The sequence below is a fragment of the Petromyzon marinus genome, chromosome 1 (genome assembly GCF_048934315.1).
Source record: "Petromyzon marinus isolate PM22_M1 ecotype Great Lakes invasive population chromosome 1, UKy_Petmar_22M1.pri1.0, whole genome shotgun sequence".
Lineage (NCBI taxonomy): Eukaryota > Metazoa > Chordata > Hyperoartia > Petromyzontiformes > Petromyzontidae > Petromyzon > Petromyzon marinus.
Window position 1 is genome coordinate 34208464 of NC_133667.1, and position 13182 is coordinate 34221645.

The following is a 13182-nucleotide window of genomic DNA, read 5'->3' on the forward strand; positions in this document are numbered from 1 at the left end:
CGTTTCGGCCACAACACAAGAGGCCTTCATCAGGTGAAGGGAGCGAGACTGTTGAAGGCCTCTTGTGTTGTGGCCGAAACGTCGTGAGAATATTATTGTGTTATTTTATTTTATCAATTTATTATTTTATTCTCATTCTACGTGACTTTACCGAAAGAACCAAAGAAGACACTCTTCAGTACATTACATTTGTATCATAAAGTTGCGTTGCTATTAAGGACCTCCGACAACGTGACAAGTAAACATTTATTACAGTGCTGGCCATAACTCAGCGACCAATGTGAACGGCGGGGTTTAAATAGCAAGCCCCTCCGCCACTCTCCCCCATGAGCAATATCCCAATGACGTGTTCACGTGGATGACGTGTTCACGTGGATGACGTGTTCACGTGGATGACGTGTTCACGTGGATGACGTGTTCACGTGGATGACGTGTTCACGTGGATGACGTGTTCACGTGGATGACGTGTTCACGTGGATGACGTGTTCACGTGGAACGTCATCTCGCGACGCGCGCGCGTCTGTCCCCTGACGTTATCTCGATATGCGGCTATGACGTCAACATTAGTCATCGACGTCGTCATCGTTGTAAAAAAAACTCCCATCAATCCACTGCTGGATTAAGGTCCTCGGCATGCTTCGCAAAGGGCGCCACAGTCGCGGGATGTTAACTACCTCGCCTGGCATGCAGGAGGGTCGTGGGTTCGATCCCGACCCTGACGCCTGTTGTATATTTGGAGTTTTGCGTTTTCTCTCTCCGTGGTCACGTGGATTTTCTCTCCGCGTCCTCGGGGGTTTTTCCCCTCCACGTTTAGAATCGATGTGCGTTTAGAGTATTTGTCTGCTATAAATGCCCGCGCGATAAGCCCCTTCTTTGAGCTATCACTTTTGGCCAGGTCACTTCCGAGAAAGAAGCAAAACAGCTCAGTTGGGGGCCTTACCTGGTGAAAAAAATCTCATAGTTTCTATATTAATAGTTTAGTTTAAGCTGCCGGCATCTCTGCTGCTCACCCTCCTGCGATGTTATTATTCACCTAGCACCTCCTTCACACGAGCTCATTTATATAATTGCCGCAATCTCCCGGGGTGGATGTCACTGCGGGCTTGTTTCCGTCATCCCTCGGCTGTCACTCCGTCGTTCCGAATCAGAATTAGAATATGTATTTACACTGGAGAAATCCGATGAGCTATGAAGTTATTTTTCAAATAAGTCCAGTAAGGGGTGGGTAAGAACGTTACAACAATAAACAAAACAAAAACACAATAGGAGTGCAAAGTACAAGAAAGGTTAAATAAATCACTCAAACATACAAATAAAACTAAACCATCCCCATCCTACCAGACAAAGCCCACACAGAGGTATTCACTTATTTTTCAGATGCGACCTTGCCACTAATCATACCTCAACAAAGTGGCTTATCATTTGGACATTTAATGCAGCAAAAAAAATCGAAATAATCTCAATGCCTGTTTCTAAATGTGGAGGGGAAAACCGGAGGACCCGGAGAAAAAAATCCACGCGACCACGGGGAAAAGAGACACGCAAACTCTAAATATACAGGCCTCATCAGGGTCGGGATCGAACCACCGACCTCCTGTATACCAGGCGAGGTAGTTAACATCTCGCCACCGTGGCGCCTCTGGACCGTCGTTGACATCCCTGTTGGCGACGTCGCTGACCTTTTAGCAGTTAAATAATTCCCTCATTCGTTTGCGTATGTTCCCTCGAATAAAATTTACACACTTCCTAGAACAGCCACCAGCGCTGTAGAGCGTTATGGACTTCGTGCACGTGCGTGATTTGTGTTTGCTCGTTTCCACCTTGTTCGTAAAATCTGCTTTAAAAAAACAAACCGATGACCTTTGTGAGGGTCAACTTGACGCCGGGTTATGTTTGAGCGACGCATGACCGGATCGCACAAAAGGGAGACGCCAAAACGCAATTACGGCCCAATGGCATGCAATCCACGATGCCTCCAGCCTCTGGATATGGCGTCCTGCGTTCATGCGGCCGCTAAGAATGTATGATATACACCACTTTAAATCAGTCGTGCATCAACAAGAGCAAACAACAAAACACCGTCGCCACTTTTAAAAGCATTCGCTCATAAATACGTAACACGCACGGGGCTATTACACATGGGACGTTTGCCATTCGTTCCATGCAATTTCGCGAGACTCAGTGACCCGTTAAATGCGTAAACCCGCGCGTTCCTATCAAAATCAACGATTAAAATATACAGAATCGGCGCCGGGCGAGATTTGGGGGTGGGGTAGGGGTGGTGCGAATGTGGGGTCGTGTTTGCCGCAACGTTTTTGTGGAACGTGGGAAAACTTTTTCACGGCTCGATTGATTGCGGTGCGGACATTGAGTGCGTGTTTACAAAGCCCCTTGATGCACGATGTCCGGTCAACAATGCCCAGCATCGTCCTCTAGTCGCCCGTCTCTATGCCCAACACACACACACACATAGCCCTCTACACACACACACATAACCCTCTACACACACACATAGCCCTCTACACACACACAGCCCTTTACACACACACAGCCCTCAACACACACACATAGCCCTCTACACACACACACATAGCCCTCTACACACACACACATAGCCCTTTACACACACACAGCCCTCAACACACACACATAGCCCTCTACACACACACATAGCCCTCTACACATACACATATAGCCCTCTACACACACACATAGCCCTCTACACACACACACACAGCCCTTTACACACACACAGCCCTCAACACACACACATAGCCCTCTACACACACACATAGCCCTCTACACACACACACATAGCCCCCTACACACACACATAGCCCTCTACACACACACAGCCCTCTACACACACACATAGCCCTCTACACACACACAGCCCTCTACACACACACATAGCCCTCTACACACACACACAGCCCTCTACACACACACACATAGCCCGCTGCACACACACACATAGCCCTCTACACACGCACACATAGCCCTCTACACACACACATAACCCTTTACACACACACACACATAGCCCTCTACACACACACACAGCCCTCTACACACACACACACACAGCCCTCTACACACACACACAACGTTCTCTACACACACACATTGCCCTCTACACACACACAGCCCTCTACACACACACACACATAGCCCTCTACACACACATAGCCCTCTACACACACACAGCCCACTATACACACACACATAGCCCTCTACACACACACACAGCCCTTTACACACACACATAGCCCTCTACACACACACACATAGCCCTCTACACACACACAGCCCTCTACACACACACACACTTAGCCCTCTACACACACACACATAGCCCTCTACACACACACAGCCCTCTACACACACACATAGCCTTCTACACACACAGCCCTCTACACACACACAACAACAACAACAACCGCCATTCGCCACTAAGTGGCGGTGACGTCACCACGACGCTTGTGCCAGGCTATGTGCACCTTGAGGCCACGTGAAGTGTCGAACGCCCGCTGGCAGGAGGTCACGGGTCAGAACCAGGTGCCACGGGTCGACTGACTGAGATGACTGGCTGATGCACCACCTGTGCCCCCTACTGTGCCAACCTGCTATGCTTCAGCCACCCGGCGCTCCGCTCGTTGTTGTGAGCGTCGCTCCTCCACCCTCCGTTGTTGTTGGAGGGCGGCTGCCTCCAACTGCCCAATAGCGTCCTTCACGAGCCTCCTCCACAGAGGTCGATCTTGACACCGCTGGTACCAGTCATCGGCAAGTCCACTCAGCTCCACGTCCTCCTGTACCATATCACTCCATCTCTTCTCTAGCCTGTGCCGCGCCCGTTTAGCCCCCTCGATCCGGCCGAACAAAAGCTGTTTCGGCATGCGGTGGCTGGGCATGCGGGCTACATGACCCAGCCAACGCAGCCTTGCCTGCCGGAGGAGCTCACCGATGGGACCTTGCCCAGATCTTTCAAGGATTTTTGAGCTCCTCACACAATCCAGCCTGGTTAAACCCAGGATGGATCGTAGGCAGGCCAGCCTAAATGTTTCCAACCGGCAAAGATGCTCCATTAAGGTGGTCCACATTTCGCAAGCGTAGAGAAGGGAGGGAATGACCGTGGCCGAGATGACCTGAAGCTTAGTGCGGAGCGATAGACCAGGTAGCTTCCACACAGCGTTACGCATCCGATGAAAAGATATTGCCGCTCGACTGATTCGGAGTGAGACCTCTGCTGTTAAACTGGAGCCGGTCACAAGCACACTGCCCAGGTATGGGAAACTCTCCACTCTCTCCACAACTGCCCCATCACCGAGTCGGAGTTGTGGGGGTGGAGTGTCCGATGGTACAAAATACCCAGGCAGGTGCTTAGTTTTGGTGGGGCTGATGGTAAGGCCCCATCTCTTAGTGGCACGCTCCAGTCTCAGCAGCAGCGTTTCCAACTCCTCCTCTGAATGAGCAGCTATTACCAAATCATCAGCATACATAACGTGGTTGAGCAATAGGGAGCCATCTCTTGACCACACCCGGGCATCGATCAGCCTCCCATTATATCTGTACCAAATGGAGATTCCCCCAGTACAGCTATTGAAGGCTTCACGAACTACTTGGTCAAAATAGGTGTTAAATAATGTGGGAGCCAGAGGACATCCCTGTCGCACCCCAAGGTGTAGAGGGAATTGCTCTGACTGCCGGCCACGTAGTTTTACCCGGGCCCGCTCACCATCATGAAGGTCCTTAATGATCGTGAGCAGAGGGTCAGGGACTCCAAAAGCACGAAGAACAACCCAGAGCCCAGGCGTACTGATGGTATCATAGGCCTTGACCAGGTCAATAAAGCAGAGATGTAGGTCTTGTTGGAATTCCCTACACCTCTGCTGTAGCAGACGGACAGAAAATATGGCATCTGTGCAGGACTGCCCTTTCATGAGACCGCATTGGGGCTCCGCAAGCCTCTCCTCAGTGTGCCTGGCGAGGCTATGTTGAATAATCCTTGCCAGGACCTTTTCCGTCACACTGAGGAGTGAGATGCCCCTGTAGTTGTTACAGTCTGTGCCGCCCCCCTTCTTAAAGAGGGGGACCACCAGGGCATCCTTCCAATCCTGCGGAACCCGTCCAGTGGTCCAGACTGCTGTTATGATGTCATATAGGGCAGTCTGTGCACAAACGCCACCCTCCCTCAGCATTTCGCTTGGGAGATCATCTCTGAACGCTGCCTTTCCTGGTCTCAGACTCCGGATCACCTTCAGTACTTCCTCAACAGATGGTACTTCAGCCAGCCACTCACAGGGGGTGACTTCTTCCAATATTTGAGGCATCGCAGCATCAGCAGGGTCATCCTCACTTTGTGCCACGATGTTTTCCTGGCTGAGGGATTTTCCCTCCCCCAGGACTTCACAGAAATGCTCAGCAAATCTGCAAACCTGTTCCTGCGGGTCGGAGATTGAATCACCGTTTTTTCCCCTAATGATGGTAATAGGTGTGGTGCTGCAGGTTACTTTTTTGATGGAGTTAAATAGAGATTTGTGATCGTGGGCCACTGAGGCAGACTCCATCTACTCAGCAACTTGTGACCACCAACCATCCTTGCAGCTCCTCACGGCTCTCCGAACCTCTGAACGAAGGGTGCGGTAAGCCTCCTCATTCTCTGACGTGGGATTCTGTAGCCGATGACAGTGGGCCTGTCGCTTTTTCTCAACCATCCTGAACACCTCCTCTGTCAGCCAGGGTCTCTGGGGAGGTCTGGACCATGTACCCAAAGCAGCCATTGCAGCTGCATGAGTCACAGTCCTAAACCTCGCCCATTTACCCTCGACATCAGGAGGAGTGGGGGACAATGCCAATCCCAGCCGCAAGCGATGATGAAATTCTCGCTTGCAACTTTCATCAGATAACTGAGACCAGGCGACTTTAGGTTGGAATTGGGTCCTGGGTGTACACCCACCACCGGAGTGGAAGAATGGCAGGCGCATCTTACAGATGACTAGTCGATGGTCAGAGGGCAGATCAGCTCCACGGTAGGTCCTGGTGTCAAGGACATGGGCTCGCATCCGCTGGTCCATCACTATGTAGTCCAGCAGATGTTCTTGCTTGGACCCGGCATGCATCCATGATGTTGTGTGGATGTGCCGATGCCGGAACAGCATGTTGGTAATTACAAGCCCATGGGCTGCACAAAAATCTAGCAGCCTCCTACCGTTGTCATTGAGCTGATCTGGCCCATGCCCTCCAATCACTCCAGACCAGGTGCCAGCATCATGGCCAACTCGGGTATTGAAGTCACCCAACATGATGACTCTATCCCAAGGTGCCACTTTAGCCAGCACCAGTGACAGGAGGTCATAGAAGGCATTTGACTGCATCCCTCCACGGATGTTCGTCTTCAGTGGGGCATAAGTAACCATGACCTCCACTCCTCGCCTCCGGTTGATGGGAAGGCGAGCCCAAAGTAGCCTGGGGCTTACAGCTTCCCACACCTCACCGCCACGCTCCCACGCCCCCTTCATTATTTTGTTCAAAAGAAGAGCCACACCCCAAGTTGAGGACTGTCCACCCCTCATGGTGGCAGGAGCCAGAACCGGTCCACCGGACCTCCTGAATGCCACAGAGATCCAGGCGGTACCGGTCTAGCTCCCGACAGAGGAGTGGCAGCCTCTCCTCCGCAGTGAGCGTTCGGACATTCCACGTGGCCATCCGTAGTGGCTTTTCGTTGTTTCTGGAGGAGCCCCGAGGGTAGAGATTCAATCTCCTGGCTCCGCCAAATGGGGTTTGGCCACGAGACGTCATAGACGCCTGTCCCCCCGGGGCCTCCGGCACAAGCTTATTAGTTACATATTTTATTCGTGGTTTAGTGGTTATTTATTGAAGGTGGAGGGGTTACCAGCCCCTCGTACCCGTCCAGAGCCCCCGTTTAGCCACTGTGGTGGTCACAGACGCCATGAGGGGAGGAGCCAATCGAAATTGGCCCTCCCCCCACAGAGTTGCCCGTCCGGCACCGCGAGGAGGTAGGGGGTTGTTTTGCCGGACACACAGCCCTCTACAAACACACACAGCCCTCTACAAACACACAAAGATCCCCCGTATAGCCTTAACAGACTGTAGGGGCAAGTGCTGTGAGCGAGCACCTTTGAAAGTCGGCACGGTACACTAGGGGGTGGGTAGCCAGCGGCACGCCTGTTCGCCTTTGTCTCCATAGTGGCGATGTCTACACACCGTAACACGTACTAATTTGAGGCTGAGTCGACCTCGGGGAGGCCCAAGACTGCTTCAGATAATTGTCACTGGCAATTATCACTGGGTAATTGTTGGCTATGAGCGGGAATCGAACTGTGCTTGCTGGGTTCGTAGCGCAGCGCGCTAACCGCTACACTACCGCTCCCCACTACACACACACAGCCCTCTACACACACACACATAGCCCTCTACACACACACACACAGACCCACACAATCCTCGACATACACACACAGCCCTCTTACACAGAGACCCACACGGTGCTCGACATACACACACAGCCCTCTTACGCAACACAGACCCACATGTTATTCGACATACACACACAGCCCTCTTACACAGAGACCCACACGGTGCTCGACATACACACACAGCCCTCTTACGCAACACAGACCCACATGTTATTCGACATACACACACAGCCCTCTTACACACATAGACCCACACGGTCGTCGACATACACACACAACCCTCTTACACACACAGGCCCACATGGTCCTCGACATACACACACAGCCCTCTTACACACACAGACCCACACGGTCGTCGACATACACACACAGTCCTCTTATACACACAGCCCCACACAGTCCTCGACATACACACACACAGCCCTCTTACACAGAGACCCACACAGTCCTCGACATACACACACAGCCCTCTTACACACACAGACCCACACGTGCTCGACATACACACACAGCCCTCTTACACAACGCAGACCCACACGTTCCTCGACATACACACAGCCCTCTTACACACACAGACCCACACGGTCCTCGACATACACACACAGCTATCTTACACACAGACCCACACGGTCGTCGACATACACACACAGCCCTTTTACACACACAGACCCACACGGTCCTCGACATACACACACAGCCCTCTTACACACACACAGACCCACACGGTCCTCGACATACACACACAGACCTCTTACACACAGACCCACACGTTCCTCGACATACACACACAGACCTCTTACACACAGACCCACACGGTCGTCGACATACACACACAGCCCTCTTACACACACAGACCCACGTGGTCCTCGACATACACACACAGTCCTCTTACACACAGACCCACACGGTCGTCGACATACACACACAGCCCTCTTACACACACAGACCCACACGGTCGTCGACATACACACAGCTCTCTTACACACACACAGACCCACACGGTCCTCGACGTACACACACAGCCCTCTTACACACACAGACCCACACGGTCCTCGACATACACACACAGCCCTCTTACACACACACAGACCCACACAGTCCTCGACATACACACACAGCCCTCTTACACACACACAGACCCACACAGTCCTCGACATACACACACAGCCCTCTTACACACACAGACCCACACGGTCCTCGACATACACACACAGCCCTCTCACACACAGACCCACACGGTCGTCGACATACACACATAGCCCTCTTACACACACAGACCCACGTGGTCCTCGACATACACACACAGCCCTCTTACACACAGATCCACACGGTCCTCGACATACACACACAGCCCTCTTACACACACAGACCCACACGGTCGTCGACATACACACACGGTCCTCTTTTACACAGACCCACATGGTACTCTCGTTGCATAATGCAAAAGAGCCCTCTACAGGGCGATTCAGATATCTTGTGACCTCCAATTAATTGACCCATAAAGATGTTTTCCCCCTTTTCCCATTATTTTCTGTTTTAAATCAACCTTACTTTCATTTTTTACGTTTTATATAATTAAATGGGGGGGGGGGTCACAAGACATCCTGACCAAACGACCCCCTGTAGACACACAACCCACCACTGCCCCCCACTGCGAGCCCACGCAAAGCAAGGAGCGCAGAGGGGACAAAGTTGTGCCGGGGTCTGGGCCAAGCTGTGGATGGTCTGGGCGGGCGTGCGGGCGGGCGGGTGGAGGTGCACCGAGTGCGCAATAAAACGCAACCACCTGTTTTTCGTGATTTAAAAAAAAATCTTCCGGTGAAACCAAAACGCGAGCCGAGGGCAGGAGAAGAAGAAGAAAAAAAAACAACAACAACGCAACAACAATAACAAAAACAACGCAACAACAACAACAACGCAACACCAACAACAATAACCACAACAACGCAACAACAACAACAACGCAACAACAACAATAACCACAACGAGGCGAGCCTTACCTCGAACGAGGCAGAGCAACACAATCGCCCAGACCCAGGTGCGGTGGCAGGAACCGCTTGTTGTCCTCGTGCCCAGCATGGTCGCATCGCACGCGGAACCCGCGCAGCCTGGACGAGCAGAAGGGGCGTAAATGCCGGTGTCTCTGTGTGTGGTGTCTGTGTGTGTGTGTGTCTATCTCTGCGTGTGTGTGCGTGTTTCTCTGTGTGTGTGGTGTTGTGTCACTATGTGTGGTGTATCTGTGTGTGTGTTGTGTGTCTCTCTGCGTGTGTGTGTTTCTCTGTGTGTTTGTGTTGTGCGTCTCTGTGTGTGGTGTCTGTGTCTCTGTGTGTCTCTCTGTGTGTATGTGTTTCTCTGTGTGTTTGTGTTGTGCGTCTCTGTGTGTGGTGTCTCTGTGTGTGTTGTGTCTCTGTGTGTGTGTGTTTCTCTGTGTGTGTGTTGTGTGTCTCTGTGTGTGGTGTCTGTGTGTGTGTGTTGTGTCTCTGTGTGTGTGTCTCTGTGTGTGTGTGTTGTGTGTCTGTGTGTGGTGTCTCTGTGTGTGTGTGTGTTGTGTCTCTCTGTGTGTGTGTTTCTCTGTGTGTGTGTGTTGTGTCTCTCCGTGTGTGTTGTGTGTCTCTGTGCGCGCTTCTGTGTGTGCGTGTGTTGAGATAATGGTGGTGATGGTGGTCACACGTGCTCGCCTGACCGCGCAGCCTGCATGAGCAGGGAAAAGAGAAAATCAGGGGCCGGTGTCTGAGTCTGTGTGTTTGTTTTTTTTCCTGGTGAGAGGCAGTGTATCAGTTAGCGCGCTGCGCTACGAACCCGGTGACCCGAGTTCATAAATGCTCACGAACAGCACTTGCACCACAATCCTGTGAAGGCTATACGGGGGAGTTTTGTCTGTGTATGCCTGCCTGTCTCGTGACAATGGTAGTGGTGGTGATGCTGACCGCTAGGCTGCGCGCCCGATCGCGAGAGAGCTCCCCTCCGTCTGTCCGATGTGAATCTCAGATGACTCCCCACGACCCCGCACATTTGTGCGGCCCCTCCACCGTTGCTGCTTACGAAGCATCGGGTGCGCGGAGCGTGTCGCGGCGTGATGATTTCTGTTCCAATTGAAAATATCGGTGATCACGTGAAGCCGCACATTGAGGGGGTCGCGAGGTTCTGGGGTTCGAGTGATCAACCTGCACGTGGTAATGGACTAATTATCGATGGTGCCAAGTGCCGGATAATCCTCCTAGCAAAAGTAGCTACATATGTAGTAGTAGATACGGGCCCCGCACTTTAAAGGGCCCCGCGCTAAACGCTTTCAAGCTGTCAATTCCGGTTCAGTGATTCTGCACTTGCTCTATTAATATAGTACTATACCGCCTTCAACTTTTATGAACGACTGGGTGTTTAAGGTTAGCGATTTGTAATATTATCTGGCTGTATAACAAATGAAACAATACAATTACTTTACTGTGCAAGTAAAAAAAAATAATTGTGTTTAAATATTTACGTGTTTTTTTATTTTATTTAGGGCCCCTCTATATGCTACAGGCCCCGCACGAGCTTGATCCGGCACTGATGGTACCGATGTCTGGACACGAGTCTGGATGCCTGCCCTGCTCGACTTTAGTGGTGTTCGTGGGACTATTTGTGTCAATACGCCCGATAATGACGATGACATCTGGCTCGACCTCGTGTTGGAGGTGCATCCCTGACTTATATCCCATCTCCGATGTGTCTGCTGTGACACGACACCTGTTTACATGTTCGGGGCGCGGGCTCCTGGTATTGACGCTTTCTCGGACTCGTGAACAACCTGGCGAGGCGTAAACCTCCCCCAGAATGCTGCGAGCGGCCTGATCGTGTGTACGTGCACGCGCGTTGAACTTCTTCCGCACCCTACGTAGCCCCAACCGCGCTCATCAGGAGGTGCGGTTGACGGGCTGCTATCCCGGCAGGGTCAATAGAGCTCGCTCTCTTTGTCAAATCGAATTGAGGAGAAAGGCACCTGTCGCCGGCCGGGGGGGGAGGGGAGGGGCTCTGGTTTGTTCTATTCTCTCCCTCGCATTGGGAGTCGTCGGCGTCAGCTTGACACCGAAATCGGCTTGCTGATGAAATTGGCAGTGACACACGGGGGGGGGGGTGGGGGTTGGCCCAACAGCGCACAGCGGCGGGCGAAGCGCTGCGCGACCATAACGCGAGAATGGGGGGCCCCGGTGGTGGCCCGCGTGGTGCCGAGGTATTTGCCGGCCGTCTCGCTCGCTCGCGGTGGGGGTGATTGTGGTGATGATGGTGATGGTGGTGATGGTGGTGATGGTGATGATGGTGGTGATGGTGGTGATGATGGTGGTGATGGTGGTGATGGTGATGACACCGGAGGCTGATGACTGCAGGCAAGCGGTGCCCCCCCCCCCCTTCATTCACGGACGCGCGTTTTCACAAACTCGGGTGCTCACGACACGATGGCTTTTCCGATGGCAATCCGGGGCACCCGACTCTTTCGCCATCGCAGGCGAGCGGACGCGGCGTTGGGGTGACCATTTGCGCACGACGCGTTAAGAAGCGTCGTTGACGTCCGGTGAACGAAAGCGAGGTGACGACGCGATGCGTTACCTGTCAGCGCGGCATGCAGTCAGTCCCTTGCGAGTCGTGCTCCTTGCCAGACGATGTCGATTCTCGAGACGATGCAGGATCGCAGAACTTTAGAACGATGTACAAAAACGACACCCGCAACTTAAGGTGCTGGTGGTGTTGGGGGCGGGTGGGGTCCCGCAGATATGATTGCAGATGCGCCGATTGTAATCCCCGGCATTAGCTACAGTCCACTCGTGTTTAATATCAATAACACTAATAGCCTACAGTACTTACAAAAAACGCATCGCTTGCTAAATTCATCCTCAACTCGATATCCAGACGGGTAGCAAACAGCAGCAGCAGCAAACAGCAGTAGACGCGCGCACAATCCCGCGGCGCGACGCTCCGTGATTTGAGATTGATGGCAAGTTGAAATTAAGAAAGCCGGAGGAGCGAGCAGGGAACACAAATAAATAAATAAATCCACGCGAGACGTGTTTGTGTTTTTATTCTCTCTCCCTCTTGCTCAGGTTGCGTCGCTCTCCGTTCCTTGCCGTGTTTTAATTTCGCACGCGTAGAGGGCTCGGGCGGGGGGGTGGGTGGTGGTGGTGGCGGTGGTCGCGGCTGCCTCCTGAGAGGTGTCTCCGAGTCTCGGCGTGCCGGCGTGAATTCTCTCCGTGCGCTCAGAGCGAGCGAGGCGCTGGGACCGGGAGACGAGGAGAGGCGAGGATCGTGATGGTTGCTGGTTGGGGGGGGGGGCGGGGGGGGCGGAAGCGGGGGAAGGTAGGGAGGGAGGGTGGGGAGACATCGTTCTCTCTCTCTCTCTTCAACACCATTCACTCTCCCCCTGGCTTGCCATCACTCCCACACCTGAGTCACGGTTGCATTCCTGGATCCCCGGAGCAAATGTGTGGATGACGTGGCGCGCGCGCGCACACGCGCAGCCACAAACAATGCGGAGCGAAATGCAACAGCCACCACGACGTGACGGCGACGTCATCACGGCGTTTGTGCCAGGCTAGGTGCACTTTGTATGCGACAAATACCAACACATGCACAGACTACACACAGACACACAAACACACACTACATACACGTATTGTGCATTGACGCGCAGAGACAAATCATATTTGTCGCAGACAAAGAACAAGTGGAGTTAGCGAGCAACTATTAAGGCCACGTGCGGCGTGCAAGGTGGTCG

General features: G+C 52.8%; 1 protein-coding gene across 4 annotated transcripts in view; it reads right to left on the reverse strand.

The window, feature by feature from the left end:
- CHRNA7 (cholinergic receptor nicotinic alpha 7 subunit) overlaps nucleotides 1-12698 on the reverse strand; it is a 59573-nt gene extending 46875 nt beyond the window's left edge. The window contains exons 1-2 of one of the 4 annotated variants that reach the window (XM_032950267.2): nucleotides 12021-12698; nucleotides 9437-9544 (exon numbers count right to left, since the gene is read on the reverse strand). In XM_032950267.2, coding sequence (XP_032806158.1) covers nucleotides 9437-9515 — 79 coding nt within the window. In that variant the 5' untranslated portion in view covers nucleotides 9516-9544; nucleotides 12021-12698. The other 3 variants (XM_032950276.2, XM_032950260.2, XM_032950292.2) reach the window with 3 other exon arrangements.
- Nucleotides 12699-13182: the final 484 nt, after the last annotated feature.